Source organism: Geotrypetes seraphini, chromosome 1 (assembly GCF_902459505.1).
Source record: "Geotrypetes seraphini chromosome 1, aGeoSer1.1, whole genome shotgun sequence".
Taxonomy (NCBI): Eukaryota; Metazoa; Chordata; class Amphibia; order Gymnophiona; family Dermophiidae; genus Geotrypetes; species Geotrypetes seraphini.
The window spans coordinates 721,745-738,699 of record NC_047084.1 but is presented as its reverse complement, the minus strand read 5'-3'; the positions used below and the strand labels follow the sequence as shown (position 1 = coordinate 738,699).

Below are 16,955 nucleotides of genomic sequence, written 5' to 3'. Positions count from 1 at the left end.
GGTAAATACTAGACAGGGACGTATAGGAGACATAGAGAAGGGAGATGTTGAACATGAGGGACAATACATACACAGAGATAGAAGATGGATGGTGAGCATGGAGAAAGAAGAAATGTCAAATGGTCAGGAGACCCTGGCAAGTGAGTTAAGAGAAGGCAAAAAAAAAAATAGAAATCAGCGCCTGAGACCAACATGATCTGAACAATAAAATGATGAGACAATAAAAAGTAGAAATAATAATTTTATTTTCTATTTGTGATTAGAATAAGAGAATGACACGGTGACTGTTACCCACGGCTCGACGCAGGTAACCCGCAGGAATGGGGAAGAAAAGAGACTGATTGCCGTGGGTACAGGGACAAAGCCATTCACTGCCCTGCCGTAAACAGGAAAGTGCATTAGAGAAGTCTTGGGGCAGTTGCGTAGGATTTATGAGAACGGTTGCCGTGTCTGGAGACCTCAGAAAGAGAAAATTGTAAAATGTTTGTATTTCTTTCTTGAACCTTATGTATTTAGTTATGTATGGATTGTTTTGTATTGAGTTATGTATGGATTACTTTGTATATTGTATTGTCAATTTTATTTTGTTTTAGACTGCAAGCCACCTTGAAGGCTTTCCCAAGGGAGGAATATACATTTGTTAAAATAAACTTGGAAAGTTGGAAAACTCTGAAAAATGCCCACGAAGGTGAGGGGAAGGGAGGGAGATGGCCTGATGAGGGAAAGAAGTTGAGTGGTACTGAAGGGACGTGGAGAGAAAGGGGAAGGGGAGAGAAACAGATGTTGAAGAGAAGTGAGGAGGGGAGCAGACACTGAAGGGAAGTAGAGAGGGAGGCTCAAATGCTGGATGGAAGTGGGAGGGGAAGGAAGTGGGGAGCAGACGCAGAAGGCTAGAGGGAGGAGCAGACGCTGGATGGAAGTGGGGAGGGGAGAGGAGAGCAGACGCTGAAGGGAAGTGGAGAGGGAGGAGTAGACGCTGGATGGAAGTGGGGAGGGGAGAGAGAGAGGGGAGCAGACGCTGAAGGGAAGTGGAGAGGGAGGAGTAGACGCTGGATGGACGTGGGGAGGGGAGTGAGAGGGGAACAGTTGCTGAAGGGAAGTGGAGAGGGAGGAGTAGACGCTGGATGGAAGTGGGGAGGGGAGAGAGAGGGGAACAGATGCTGGATGAAAAGGGGGAGGAGACAGATACCAGAACTGAAGGTAGAGAAGGAGGAGAGATACTAAAAACTACCTGGAGGAGGGAGTGAGAGATGGCAGGGAAGGAGTGAGAGAAGCCAGACCATGGGGGTTGTGGAGGGAAGAAGATGGGTGCAAGATCAATGGGGTGGTGGGAGGGAGAGATGGGAGAGGCAGTCAGTTTCTGGTAGAGGCACAGAAATAGAGCAGATGCCAAATGGAAGAAGCAGAGTAAAGGCAGAAGGAAGAGAGTGACGAGAAAATGAGGAAAGCAGAAACCAGACAACAAAGATTGAAAAAAATTTCTATTTCTTTTCTTTTTTGCTTTAGGATAAAATAGTATTGTAGCTGTGTTATTAAACTTTTATAAATAAAGCTCTGCCAGCTGAAGATCTCTTCCCCTAGTTCTGCAGCCAGAACTCAGATTTATAAAATGACAATTGTACAGAATATTGTTTCTTTTTATACTTTAATAAAATAAGTTCAACATAAAGACATAACTATTTGAGGCTTGTGCTGATGGAATAAGATGGTTTGCGGAGACTGGGCAGGGCCGAACTGATGGGGCAGGGACAGGGACTGAGTTCATGGGGATGGGGCAGGGACCGGGGATGGGGCAGGGACCAGGGACGGGGCAGGGACAGGGGCAAATTTTTTCTCCATGTCATTCTCTACTCGCAGCTATAGGGAAATTACCCACTTGACCAGAATGACGCACATAGCTCCGCAGGATAAAAAAAGACAAGAGGGTCCTGAACTCGCATGTCAGGCAGGAAGGCACTTGCAGATGCATGATGGGGCCACTGCCAAAAGCTTAAAAGGTATAGTGCACTGGGCAGTATCTGCACTAGGCTCCACTGGCATGACATCACTCAAGTGTAAGGGATACTTCTGTCCTGCTTGTCCTTGAAGAACACAGCTTCCAGAAGGAGCAAAAAAAAATCTTTAACTGTGGAAATGTTTGTATGAATGAGTAAAAATTTAAACATGCTATTATTAGGAAGAAGGATGTTCAATCCTTTGCAATATAGCTCAATGTCAGAATCAATAAATGATTAACATGTTAGCACAGAAAACATGGTTACTCACACTCTTCATTAAACTAAGACAAAATGACTACAGTATCTAGTACAATCCCATCTATTAGAAAAACTGGGACGCAAAACAATCATTCAGACAATCCAATTAATTTCACTTTATATATAACAGACCAAACAACTGAATTGTGAATTGTTTATTCCAGTCTAAAGGTTAAAACCTTTGTAAGAATGTTTATAGTATGTATCTTCAAATATATGGAATTAACATTTTGTTTGTTAAAAGTTTATAAAGTTAATTGAACTTTCTCTACTTGCAAAAGCTAAACAGTGAGGCTCAATGATTTAAGTAGAGCAATGCAGTAAATTCCATTTCTGACCTCCGAATCTCAGCATCGCTAAAACCTTTGATGTTTTCCCGTGGGACTGTCCGTGGTCGCCCCCGTTTTTTTGGCCGCTTCCTTTCAGGGATGGAATCACTGTCAGACCCAGAGTATCTCCTATTCCTACTGCGTCTGCTTTCATTTCTATTGAAGCTGATCTGCAGTTTAAAAAAAGTAGCAAGTCACTTTCTTAATATACATAAGAACTCAACAGCTATAGAGAGGCTTCCAAATACATTAAAACCTTGGATTGCAAGTAACTTGGTATGCAAGTATTGCAAAACATTTTATTAAATTTTAACTTGATATACAAGCAAGTATATGCAGTATACACCAGGGGTGCCCAAAAGGTCGATCGTGATCGATCAGTAATTCGCGAAGGCAACGCAAGTCGATCGTGGAGCCCATCCTAGGCTCTGTGATAAGACTCACGTTGCCTTTGGGTTCTACCTGCTTCCCGACGCCTTCCTCACCTGATGTCAATTCTGACGTTGGAGAGGAAGTTCCGGGCCAGCCAATCACTGTCTGGATGGCCCAAAACTTCCTCTCCGATGTTAAACTTGATGGCGGGTGTGAAAGGCTGGTCCCGGTGCTTCTGCGTCCTCTTTAAGGCGTGGAAGCAGGGAGAGCTCAGAACGCGGCGGCAGCCTGTTCCCCAATAGCGGCGGCGGTAGTGGCCTGTTCCCCAATGGCAGCGGCAGTGGCTTGGGAGAGGGGAGGGAGAAAGAAAGAAAGGGGGGCAGGGAGACAAAGAAAGAAGGGAAACAGAAAGAAATGGGGAACAAAGAAAGAAAGGGGGCATGGAGAGAGAAAGAGGCAGAAAGGGAGCATGGAGAGAGAATGACAGAAAGAAAGAAGGGGGTATGGAGACAGAAAGACAGACAGAAAGGGGAGGGGACAGGGAGAGAGGAAGAAAAAGTTGGGGGAGGGAATGAGGTCTGGAGGAGAAGAAGCATACAGGAGGCTGAAAGAAGGGAAGAAATATTGGATGCACAGTCAGAAGAAGAAAGTGCAACCAGAGACTCATGAAATCACCAGACAACAAAGGAAGGAAAAATGATTTTATTTTCAATTTATTGATCAAAATGTATCCGTTTTGAGAATTTATATTTGCTGTCTATATTTTGCACTATGGTCCCCTTTTACTAAACCACAATAGCTGTTTTTAGCTCAGAGAGCCTATGAGCATCAAGCGCAGGGCATTCAGTGCAGCTCCCTGCGCTAAAAACCGCAAACACGGTTTAGTAAAAAGGGAGGGGGGTATATTTGTCTATTTTTGTATAGCTGTTACTGAGGTGACATTGCATAAAGTCATCTGCCTTGACCTCTTTGAAAACCCCCGGAATATAAATGATAATTAACATTTTCTATGCGTACAGTGTGCTTTATGTTTTTTTAAAATTTTATTGTTGGTAGATCATTTTGACTTGGTCATTTTAAAAGTAGCTCGCAAGCCAAAAAGTGTGGGCACCTCTGGTATACACTAAAAAGATATAAAAGATGAAAAAGTGAGGCCAAATGGAAATAACCACAGCAACTGAAATCCTCACTGTTCGGATTCAAAACAGAATGGCAATAGGGCTTTCAAAGTCAATGTCAATGCATCAAATAAATATGTCTGGCGCGCATCTCCTCAGTTCAGATAATAAGCTAAGAAGCCAACCAGGGAAGGTGGGTGGGTTGCGAGAATATCTGCCTGCTGTCCCTGGTTAACACCTATTACGGTAAGTAACTGTGCTTTATCCCAGGACAAGCAGGCAGCATATTCTCATATGTGGGTGACCTCCAAGATAACCAGAATGGGATGTTGGGAGTGTTGGTGATTTAGGAGAATAAATTTTGTAATACTGCCTGGCCAAAGTGGCCATCCAATCTGGAGAAAGAATCCAGACAGTAATGTGAGGTGAATGTATGAACCAAGGACCAAGTAGCAGCTTTGCAGATCTCCTCAATAGGAGTAGATCTAAGGAAAGCTACAGAAGCTGCCATGGCTCTAACTTTGTGGGCTGCGATTTGACCCTCCAGTTGCAGCCCAGCCTGAGCATTGCAGAATGAGATGCAAACAACCAACCAATTGGAGATTGATCTCTTGGAAACTGGATGTCCCAACTTGTTTAGATTGAAGGAGACAAAAAGTTGAAGAGAAGATCTATGTAGTTTAGTCCTTTGCATAAAGAAAGCCAAAGCACGTTTGCAATCCAGAGTATGAAGAGCTGTTTTTCCAGGATGAGAATAAGGCTTGGGAAAAAACACTGGAAGTACAATTAATTGATTGAGATGAAATTCCGTAACAACATTGGGTAAGAATTTTGGATGAGTGCAGAGTACCACCTTGTCATGATGAAATACTGTGAAAGGTGGGTCTGCTACTAAAGCTTGTAGCTCACTGACTCTGCGAGCAGACGTGAGAGCAATTAGGAAGACAACTTTCCAAGTGAGATATTTCAGATGAGCCATAGACATGGGTTCAAATGGAGGCTTCATTAATTTAGCAAGAACCACATTCAGATCCCAAACCACTGGAGGTGGTTTAAGAGGTGGCTTGACATTGAGAAGTCCTTTCATAAATCTGGAAACCAGGATGAGCAGAGAGGGGTTTCCCTTGAATAGGCTGATGAAAAGCAGCAATTACACTGAGATGGACTCTAATGGAGGTTGATTTGAGGCCAGATTGAAATAAATGATGTAGGTAATCCAGAACGGAAGACAAGGAGGTAGACTGAGGCTTCTTGTAAAGATCGCACCAAGTAAAAAACCTAGTCCACTTCTGGTTATAACATTGTCTGGTGGTAGGTTTTCTGGACGCATCTAAAATGTCTTTGACAGATTGGGAAAACTGAAGGTTTGAAGTCATGTTGATAGGAACCAAGCTGTCAGATGCAGAGACTGCAAGCTGGGATAAAGAAGAGAACCGTGACTCTGTGTAAGCAGAGATGGAAACACTGGTAGAAGTAGTGGCTCCCTGCTACTGAGTTGAAGTAGAAGGGAGAACCAAGGTTGCCTGGGCCACCAAGGAGCTATCAGAATCATGGTGGCATGCTCCTGCTCGAGTTTGACAAGAGGCTCGAGAATGAGAAAAATGGAGGGAACTCAGAGGAACTTGGTCATCCACTCCAGGAGAAAAGCATCTGCCTCTAGCCAGTGAGGAGATTAAATTCTGGATTAGAACTGGAGCAGCTTGTTGTTGTGGGGAGGTGCAAAAAGGTCTATTTGAGGAGTCCCCCACTGAGAAAAAAATGTGATGGGGAGACGGAGAATTGAGTACCCATTCATGAGGTTGCAGAAAACGACTCAGTTTGTCTACTAGTGAATTTTTCTCTTCTTGAATGTAAACAGCTTTCAGGAAAATATTGTGCAGAATTGGCCAATTCCAGACTCTGAGTTTCCTTGCAAAGAGGGAAAGATCCTGTTCCACCCTGCTTGTTCACATAGTACAGACAAATTGAGTCGTTTTCTGCAACCTCATGAATGGGTACCCAATTCTCCGTCTCTCCATCACATTTTTTTCTCAGGGGGAGGGACTCCTCAAATAGACCTTTTTGCACCTCCCCACAACAACAAGCTGTTCCAGTTCTATTCCAGAATTTAATCTCCTCATTGGCTAGAGTCAGATGCTTTTCTCCTGGAGTGGATGATCAAGTTCCTCTGAGTTCCCTCCATTTTTCTTATTCTCGAGACTCTTGTCAAAAATTCTGCCCAGCCTCGCTCCCACCGATACCGGCGACCCGCACCGAAACCAACAACCCACATGGCCCCAAGACCGCCTGCTTTCCTGCTAGGCCAGGCGTGTGAGCGTGTTCCGCCCCCCAGAAGCTGCCAGGAGCTCTTAAATTTGCTGCAGCTGAATGGCACGCTGCCGTTTGGCGTGCCGGCTAAAGCGCATGGCAAAGGCATGTGCCTTACCGCGCGCCTTCACGGAGCAACTGAGCGGAGAAAAACGAAAAGACACTTTCCACCCAGGTTTCGTCCTACGTGGCCCATCTGCGTGCGTGGGAGCCTGCTACCAGCTGCCTGCTTCGACCATTCCTATCTCCAGCTCTATAAGATCTCCCCAGAGTCTCTGACCAGACAAGCTGATAAGTATTTGCATGTCTGGAAAACTTAAGTACTGGCATGTCTGGATAATATATTAAGTACTTGCATGTTTCCAGTTAATTCTAAGTTATTCTAAGTCATCTCCCCCAAGTCTCAGACCGGACAAGCTGATAAGTATTTGCATGTCTGTATAACTTAAGTACTGTCATATCTGGCTAATATATTAAGTACTTGCATATCTGGTTAATATATTAAGTACTTGCATGACTCCAGTTAATCTGTATGTACGACTCCAGCTTGACTAGACAACTTGCTACGGGCATGTCCAGATAATTTATTAAGTACCTGCATGTCTTCAGCCAATTCTAAGTTTTATACTAAGTTTTGCATGACTGGTTAACCCAATAAGTTCTTGCAGGGTCAGCCAACTACAAGTTCCACCTCCCATTAGCGGGCCGCCCAGTCACCTTCTTCTAGTCCTGACCCGTCTGGCCGTCTTTCCCAACAGTTCAGTGAGCGTAGAGAAGCTAATCTTCCCCCTCTCTACACAAAATATAGCCTGCTCACTTCTCTTCGACCCGTTGGCCTTAGTCTCATTCACTTTAAATCCCTCTTTTAACCACGTGGCCGACTTCACAGGAAAGTTAATAGCCCTTCTCCTTCTTTACTTGTTTGGTACGAGAAATTGGGCCTCAAGAGCCTTAGCATTTGAACCGATCCCAACCTACTTCACATGGGATAGAATCACTGGGCCTGAAAAGTCTCTTTGCCCCCCTCATATCCTCCACGACTGCATGGAAACTGGTCCCTTCCCAATCTCCATGGTTAATGCCACCCGCCATTCCTCTAGACCATCGCACAAAAGAAAACGATCCCTAAAAAACATACAATGTGCTGAGCCCTCAACCCCCTCGGAACACTACACCATCTCGGGAGCATATCTGAACATCTGTTCGGTTAGGAACAAAGCTCAATTAGTCAAAGACTGGCTGGAAGAAACACACCTAGACATCCTACTTTTAACCGAAATATGGCTAATTTCCGACCAGGATGCTATCATAGGTGATATACTACCATTAGATTACAAAATTATTCCTCTATCGAGAAACTAAACAAGAGGAGGTGGTCTACCAATAATTCTCCGAGATCATTTTGAGTTTCAAATACTTGACTCTAAACCAGGGGTGTCCAACCTTTTGGCTTCCCTAGGCCGCATTGTTCGAAAAAAATGTTTCTGGGGCCGCACAAACACGCAAACGCTGCAGCAAGACAGAGGAGGGAGCCGGCAAGACAGTAAACACCCAGGGGCAACAGAGGAAAACACTGCATTGCCCTCAACCGGGGCCACATAAAATACTTCACTGGGCCGCATGTGACCCTCGGGCCGCAGGTTGGACACCTCTGCTCTAAACTAACCAACGATCTGGAAATCCTCATTTGCAAAATATCCAGAGGACTGCAAAGATAATTTGATCGTTACAGTATTTTACATGCCCCCTAACAAATGGAACCTAGCAAAAGAAGACCTCTACGAATTCCTCCTTACTAACTCGGTAGCCAGAGCTTACAATCTACTAGCCGGTGATATTAATTTACACCTCGAGCAGGAAGAGAATTCCAGCAGATCTACTCTCCTTCCTCACATCTCTAGGCTTTTCGAAACCACCTCCGACTAAAACCCACAGGAAAGGTCACCACCTAGACTTGATCACATTTCTCACCAATGCTCCAACTACCCCCAGCATAAGTTTTAAAAGTGAAACCTGGGCTAACACCCCTTGGTCAGACCACCTCCTATGTAATTTTGAATTACACTGGACCAAGAAACTACCCAAAAGGAAACTAAGATTCAATCATAGAGTGAAAACGATCTGGACAAGAGGACAACTAAACCCGGCAGAATTTTGGTCGCACTATAGTTTAACATCCATCCCTGACTTCATCCTAGGATGGAAAAATTTCAGCAATCAGGTTCTAAATGATATTGCATCATTGAAAGTTTGCAAGAAAAGACACCGTGTAACAGCCTGCTGGTACGATGCTGATCTATTGGCACTAAAACGAGAAGTAAGTAAACTGGAAAGAATATGATGTAAATCAGGAAAAGATCAGGATAGACTCACCTGGTGACTAAAAGTTATAGAGTACAAATGAATGATTAGAGAAAAGCGCTGTAAACATTATTCCCACTCTATTAACTCTCCTTCGCTGAATAGCAAAGAAATCTTCAGAACTGTCAATTCGTTATTTGATATTGAGCTACATAAACGTTCTCTGACAGATCTCCCACCCTCTGCTTCTATTCTAGCCAACTACTTTGCTTCAAAAAATTTGTAATCTGAAAACGTTCCTTACAGCTACAAGCATAGACCTATCTATCAATCTATCTGCTCCAGGAAATGAAAGCTCAACTGCAGACATGACCTGGAATCATTTCAAAAACCCAGACTGGAACCAATTCCTCAAGCTCTACTTTAAATATGCTAAATCCAACTGCCTACTAGACAACTACCCACCAACTATCATGAAAACAGCTCCCCTCCCATTTAAGCTGAACTTTTCATCTGGGTTACATTTTGTTTGTCCACCGGCTACTTCCCATTGGAACTTGGTCACATTCTCATAACTCCCATTATCAAAAACTCCAAGGAGCCAGTCACCTCGATTGCCAACTACAGACCCATTGCCACAACATATCTCTTTTCCTCAAACTAATGGAAGGTCTAGTTAACCTTGATCTCATGACATACTTAGAGAAGTTCAACATTCTACACGACTCTCAGTCAGGATTTCGCACAAATTACAGTACAGAAACAAACAGTCTTAGCCTCACTGACAGATTACCTCCTCCATCTATTCTCCCAGGGAAAAAGCACACTGGTACTTCAATTCGACTTGAGCAGTGCCTTTGACCTTGCCGACCATGACATTCTGCTCAGATGCCTCGATTCTATTGGCATCTCTGGACAGGTCCTAACCTGGTTTACAAGCTTCTTAAAAAACCGCACTTACCAGGTCCACAGCGAAGAAACCTTTTCCCATTTCTGGTGTAATCCCTGCGGAGTTCCACAGGGCTCCCCTCTCTCTCCTTCTCTGTTCAATGTCTATATGACACCATTGGGACATATGTTATCTGATTTAAAAATGAAATTGTGTGAAATTGTATGAAATTGAAATGTCATATATGCAGATGACATATATAATCATCATTCCCATAACCTCACTGACACAAGAGACAGAACAATTCACCTCATCTATCCTCACTAGGGTAGAACAATGGACTACACAATTCAAACTAAAACTGAACCCAGAAAAAAATAAGCTTTTCCTAGCAAGTCCCAACCACAAACTAACGAACACCTCCTTGAAATTAAACGGGTTAACTTACCCAATCAACTCTACCATCAAAATCCTTGGAGTCATCCTAGACCGATGCCTGTCTTTTAAAGACCATACTAACGCTCAAGTTAAAAAATGCTTTGGCACCCTTTGGAAACTTCATACCATCAAACACTATTTTGACTTCCTCTCTTTCGATTGCTGGTTCAATCTCTAATCTTAAGCACCTTAGATTATTGTTTTTTTGCGATTTATAATTTTTATTCATTTTCAAATTTTACATAAAGTGTACAAAATATACCTTAGATTATTGTAATATCATATATTTGGGGTCCTTTAATAAAACCATCAAACGACTGAGAATCATTCAGAATACTGCCGTCCATCTCATCTATGATCTCAAAAAATCTGATCACGTAAGCCCGTATTACAGAAAACTACACTGGTTGCCGATGGAGGCAAGGGTCATCTTCAAGTTTACCTGCCTCTGCTTCAAAACCATAACTGGTTTATCCCCAATCTACCTGTCGCATCATTTTGAATTTCCAGGCACCACTTGCACATGTAATGCCTATCTGTTCACCTGCCCCTTCCTGAAGGGCTGTATCTACAAGAGATTCCTTGATAGATCACTGTCATTTCAAGCAGGCAAATGGAATAAATGTCTAACCACCTCATTTCTAATTCACCCTCCTACCAATCTTTCAAGAAATCAATTAAAACCTATCTCTTTGATAAATTCCTATGACTCCTCCCTGCCTTGTAACATCTCTGAAACACTTCCGGATATACCTAACTACTTCCCAGCTTGCCAATGTAATTTGAAATTTTTCTCTGTAACATCACTGTCTGTGTACAGTCTCTTCCTCTGTAAACTGCTCTGAACTGCTTGTGGTATTGCGGTATACAAAAATAAAGGTATTATTATTATTACATGGCTACTTGATTGTCTGCACAAATGAGTACCACTTGATTGTGAAGAAGATGCTGAAAAGTTTTGAGGGCATTGAAGATCGCTCTGAGTTCCGACAGACTCATGTAATTTTGACAATTGGTGGCGGACCAATGCCCTTGAGTACAGAGACTATCTAGATGAGCCCCTCAAGCAAAGGTTGATGAGTCTGTGGTGAGAACTTTCTGAGGAGGGGGCGCTTGGAACAATAAGCCCCTGGAAATATTGGAAGAGAGCATCCACCATTGAAGAGATTGCTGTAGAAAAGATGTTACTGCAATGCGTTGAGAGATTGGGTTGAAAGCCTGCGCCCATTGAGAAGCCTGGGTCCACTGAGGAATCCTGAGGTGAAGTCTAGCAAAAGGAGTCATGTGAACTGTAGAGGCCATGTGACCTAGGAGAACCATGTGTCTCGTTGAGAGTGAAGCGAAGGTTTGACAAAGCTGGATAAGAGAATCTTGATGTTATTGGAGAAGGAACGCTCTGAGTTGCGCCGTGTCTAGAAGGGCTCCAATGAACTGCTGAGTTTGAAAGTCCTGCAGTTGAAATTTGGGAAAGTTGATTTTGAATCCCAAACTTTGCAGGACCAAATAGTCTGTTGTGTCGCTACAATAACCCCCTGAGAAGTTGGATCTTTGATAAGCCAGTCGTTCAGATATAGAAAAACCTGATGTTCGTTACTTCACAAAGTTGCTGCTACCACTACCAGACACTTGGTGAAAACTCTAGGAAATGATGCCAGGCCAAAGGGTAACACCTTGTATTGATAATGATTTCCTACCCGAGGAACTTGCGAGAGGTTGGATGAATGGGAATATGAGTGTGAGCCTCTTTGAGATCCAGAGAGCATAACCAATCGTTGTGATCCAGAAGGGGATATAAGGATGTTAGAGACCGCATCCTTTCTCTGTTGAGAAATTTGTTGAGAGCTCTGAGATCCAATATTGGTCTAGGACCCTCCCGTCTTCTTTGGGACAAGGAAGTAACGGGAGTAAAACCCCATGTTCTGCTGTTCTAGAGGAACTTTCTCAATGGCATTGAGAGCGAGCAGAGCTTGTACTTCCTGGAGAAGAAGGGGGATCTTCAGCGAATTGGAAGGACACTCTCTTGGAGGGTGATCTGATGGAATTTGCAGGAAATAAAGAGAATACCCTTTTTTGATGATTGAGATCACCCAGAGATCAGAAGTGATGAGTTCCCATCGGTGATAAAAATGGTGAAGACAACCTCCGATGGGAAGTGGAGTAGACAGAGGCAGAGAGATTGATGTTATGCTTTGGCTGAGATGGTCAAAAAGATTGTGTGGCTTTGGACGCAACCAGTGTCTGAGGCTTCTGTTGACGTCGAGGTTGTTTCTTCTGCGGTGGGGGGATAATATCTCTGATAAGAGGCAGCAGGTTTATATCCCCAAGAAACAGAAGGTTTGGGTTTAGGCCGAAGTAGAGTAGAAAAAGATTTCTCGTGCTCAATCTTTTAGTAGCAGCCTCAATGGATTCCCCGAACAACTTGTCTCCAAGACAAGGGATGTTTGCCAATCTGTCTTGGAGATTAGGATCCATATCCACAGTTCATAACCATGCCAGCCGTTGCATGACCACAGAAAATGCTGTGACACGTGAAGTCATCTCAAACGCATCATATGCTGCTTGTACCATGTGCACTCGAAGTTGTGTGAGAGTACTGTGCATAAGTTTAAATTGTGATAGCCTATGGGAAGGTAAATATTTAAAAAATGAAGGCATGAGCTTAACCCAATATTTCAAATATGAGATTAAAAAAAGTTGTAATTCAAAATTTGATTTTGTCATCATAGAATTTTGATAGTCTGCGAACAAATTTATCCATGGTCCTACCTTTATGCCCAGGGGGAACTGGAGCATACACCTTAGAAAGATTAGTTTTCTTCAGAGAAGACTCCACCACTAAAGATTGGTGGGAAAGTTGCAATTTTTCAAACCCTTTACATTGAACCATTTTGTATCGAGATTCCATTTTGCCAGGAGCTGCTGTAACTGAATATGGAATATCTAAATTTTTCTTGAAAGTATGTTTAAAATGCCATTCATGAGTAACTTAAGTGACTCCTTTGGAAGATGCTTTAACTCCAATTCCTCCAGGTATTACTTAGTGTACTTGGAATCAGACTACAGAGTAATTTTGAGATCTGTACTCATTTGGTGGAGGAACTGAGTAAACAAAACTGGTTCAGATAGTGAACATGCCCTCTGTGAGGTGGAACAAGGGTAACCTTCCACTGATACTGATAGTTGATGTCTGAATCCTAATATATGGATGAAGAGAAATAGTGCATCCAAGAGCGTTGAGGAATGGAAGGAGCAGGTGATGCTGAACACTTCCCTCTTAGCAGAAAGTGCAGGGGAAAGATGCTTAGACTTGGACATCAGCTTCCCTGATTTAGAAGATGGAAATTTAGAGAGACTGGACCCCTGTCTCGAATGCTGACACTCCGAGGAATGATGTTTTGATGAGGAAGACCCATGCCTCGATGAACATGGAGGAGAGGATGCCTCGAAGAACGATGTCGATGTTTAGGAGACTGACTTTTTCCTCGATGCTGATCGATGTCTCGATGCTGATTGATACTCCAAAGACAACACTCCTTCGATGTAGGTGAAGCAAGATGCTTCGATGGAGAGCGTTGCATTGAAGACCGATGTCTTGATGGAGATCGATGTGTAGATGACTGATGCTGTGAAGCATGGCTCAACATCGAGGCAGCATCAATGACTCAACACCAGTCAGTGGCACGGAAGTATGCTCAGGCTGAACTGGCGTTGGAGGTGTGGATATGGGAGCAAACTTGGCAAACATGTTACCAAACTCCCGTCGGAAGAGATCGAGCATCTCTTTCAGACCATGTACCACTACCGAGGGTGCAGATGTCAGTATTACAGGTGCTGTGGTGCGCTCTGGGGAGGATGGCATCGATGATGATACTCCTCGAGACTTGGAGGCATGCAGGGTCTCTGAGTGGCCAGCACGAATTGACTAGATGCCTGAATGACCAGAGACTCTGCTTGGGAAGCTGGAGGCATCTTGGTTAGCTTACCTGAGTTGGGAGACATCGACCTGGACCTAGCAACATCAGGTGATGTCAGTGTCTTCTATGAAGATGATGGCTTGGTTATCGATTTAGTCTTGGTCAACGTGGAAGCCAAAGCCGATGTCGATGACTTGACCGGAGTAGAATCCATACTGCCAAAGATTTTGCTTTGCTGGATACGGCGGTTCTTGATGGTTCGTTTTGTAGTGTGGCACACCGTGAACCCGACTCCACACAGTGGTCCAGGCACAAACACTAAATGCACCACTTGGGGGTCTTTGATCGATATTGTGTGCTGGCACTTGCTACACTTTTTAAAACGGGACATGGAAGGAAAAACCACCTCAGCTAAATCAAAATTCGAGGGCTGAGGCGGCAGAATAGGCCCCGCTGTCGAAAACGGCTTAAGAGAAAAAAAAACAAACTTTAAAAAAAAAAAAAAAAACTATAACGAAGACAAAAGACAAAGACGCAAAAAACCCAAAAGGAACTAAATCCCTTGACTTGAAGGCACTTAGTCATTCGTGCAGAACATCGAAGTAGAGACTTTCAGCTCTGCGGAAAAACTAGAACTGAGGAGAAATGTGCCCTACGTCAGGCAGGAAGGCACTCGCGCATGCGCGGTGCAGCAGTCGCAAACTTTCTAGAGTTCTTCAAGCAAGATTACTTGTCAGGCTGTCCGCATCGGGGCTCCCTGGATGACGTCACCCACATGTGAGAATATGCAGCCTGCTTGTCTTGAGATAAAGCATATTACAGCAGTTGGGGATTCACAAAGCTGATGCTGGGTTGGGGAAGGTAGTAGGGGGAGTTGAGAGATGAGATGAGATGGGGTAGGGGTATGAGAAAGGGAGATGAGGTAAGGCTATATGAAAGATGAGACAATGCTGGGGGAGAGAAAAAGAAAGACACTGACTGGTGGCCCAAAACAGAAGCTTTGTGAGAAATGGGGATGTCTGTCAGTTGTGCAACCGATGTTGATCATAATTGGGTAGATTTTTGTTGACATTACTGTAGCATCCCAGCCTCCCCCACCCAAAAAAATTGAAAATTAGTAAAAATAACTGTTTTAGGCATTAGATTTTTTAAGTTTTTGAATAAAAGCAAAAAACCTTAAAGCATGGTTGTTTTACTTTGCATGCTTTAATTCTTTTAGCCAATTTCCATTTTTAGATCCAAAGTATGCCATATCCCACTAATTGGTCCTGACCAGTTTCTTAAGTATTAAAATGTATACCTTTCTAAAGCACACTAATATTGAGTTATGTTCAAATAATTACATTACGCCTTGTGCCCGTCATACAATAAATGTTTTACTATAACAATGCACATTCTATGGCGTCATATGCAAAAATTAGATAAAATTCCAATGAAATATTTGACCCTCAATAGTATTTCATGAATTTTCATGCCCTCCTAAATAAGACAAGCAATTAAAGTAAAAAGCTAGGAAAATTTTGAAATCTAATGCCAACGTATGCTTGTAACCTATCATCAATAAATATTTCATATTTCATGCCATCCATTTGTTAGAAGACAATTAATTCTGAAATTCAGTCTGACCTGTAGTCCTAGGATTTGACCTGAAAATAGGTGATTTATATAACAGATATTTAAGTACAATATATATTGTGAAGTCTTGCAAAATTGTTAATATTATGGCAGTGTTCAGGTTATACAGGTTATTATTATTACCTGTTTTGCACAATTTCTCATTCTTGGAAGGAGGTAAATTTCTTGCAGCTCTTTCTGTCTTTCTTCTTCCTCTAGTTTTTGCCTTTGATCCTGTGGAATTATTTCTTCCCAGTTCTTTGAATTTTTTTCAGGTTCCACAATGTCATCTTCATCCATAGTTGAAAAATTAGCCACCTATTGACACAAGGAAAGCTTGTTTAAATTTTGGAAAATCCAACATTAACAATGTGACAGAAATCCTGAATCTATAGACAACATGCTAAATCTAAAATTTTTGTCCATCAATTTGTCTACAAGTGGCAAAAGGACATTTTAGAACGACTTCCTTAGAAGGACTTCTGCCCTGCAAGGCCAGCCGAAGGGAGACTGTAGGAGCTGTGCCTAGTCCTGAGCACATGGTAGAACAGTCCTGGAACAGGGAGCAGAGAGTGTGCTAGCAGGAAGGAGCGGAGAGAGGAGCAGAGAAGGAGGTGCTAGCAGCGGAAGAGGCGAGAGCTAACTCCGCCCACCCCCGACGTCACCAGCCAAACTCCCCCCATAAAAGGGGATGAGCCAACGGCAGAGTTCACAGTGCAAGGCCAGCCGAAGGGAGAATGTAGGAGCTGTGCCTAGTCCTGAGCACATGGTAGAACAGTCCTGAGCACATGGCAGAACAGTGAGTGGAGCAGGGAGCAGAGAGTGTGCTAGAAGGAAGGAGCGGAGAGAGGAGCAGAGAAGGCAGTGCTAACAGGGGAAGAGGCGAGAGCTAACTCTGCCCACTCCCGACGTCACCAGCTAAACTCCCCCCATAAAAAGGGACGAGCCAATGGCGCACAGCCATTCGGCGCGTGGCAAAGGCGCTCACCTTAGCGAGAGTGCCTTTGCGAAGAGCCTAATTTTACCCTATTCTTTAAACTTTAATCTAAACTTTCACCCTAACCCACAAGCAGACACCCTCTCAAATACCCTAATCTTTCAAACTCTCACTCTGATCTTTCAATCTCTCACTCTGACTCACAGACAGATATTTCTTCTAACTCTCTAACTTACTCACTATCAGGCAGACCTCAGCTATAACTTGGTTATGGCAGGGAGAACAAGAAGTGCCATGTCTGCAATCAAGACCATCTGTCCGGTAACTGGGGGGACCCAGGGGGCGACCACGGTGTGTGTGCAGAAGGAGGAGGACCCAGGACTGTGGACAGAGGTCTCCGTGCAGACCGAGATCATCCCCCTCCCCCCCTGTTCTCCACAGTCTCTACACAGACAGAGGAGGTCGACCAGCTAGATGGAGA

General features: G+C 43.6%; 1 protein-coding gene across 6 annotated transcripts in view; it reads right to left on the bottom strand.

Annotated features, from left to right (window-relative positions):
* The window catches only part of CHD1 (chromodomain helicase DNA binding protein 1), a 621,819-nt gene that overhangs the window by 305,084 nt on the left and 299,780 nt on the right, over positions 1 to 16,955 (bottom strand). For all 6 annotated transcript variants that reach the window (XM_033962744.1, XM_033963070.1, XM_033962661.1 and 3 more), the window contains 2 exons: positions 15,682 to 15,855; positions 2,594 to 2,754 (listed from right to left, as the gene is read on the bottom strand). In XM_033962744.1, coding sequence (XP_033818635.1) covers positions 2,594 to 2,754; positions 15,682 to 15,855 — 335 coding nt within the window. The remainder of the gene's footprint in view (positions 1 to 2,593; positions 2,755 to 15,681; positions 15,856 to 16,955) is intronic.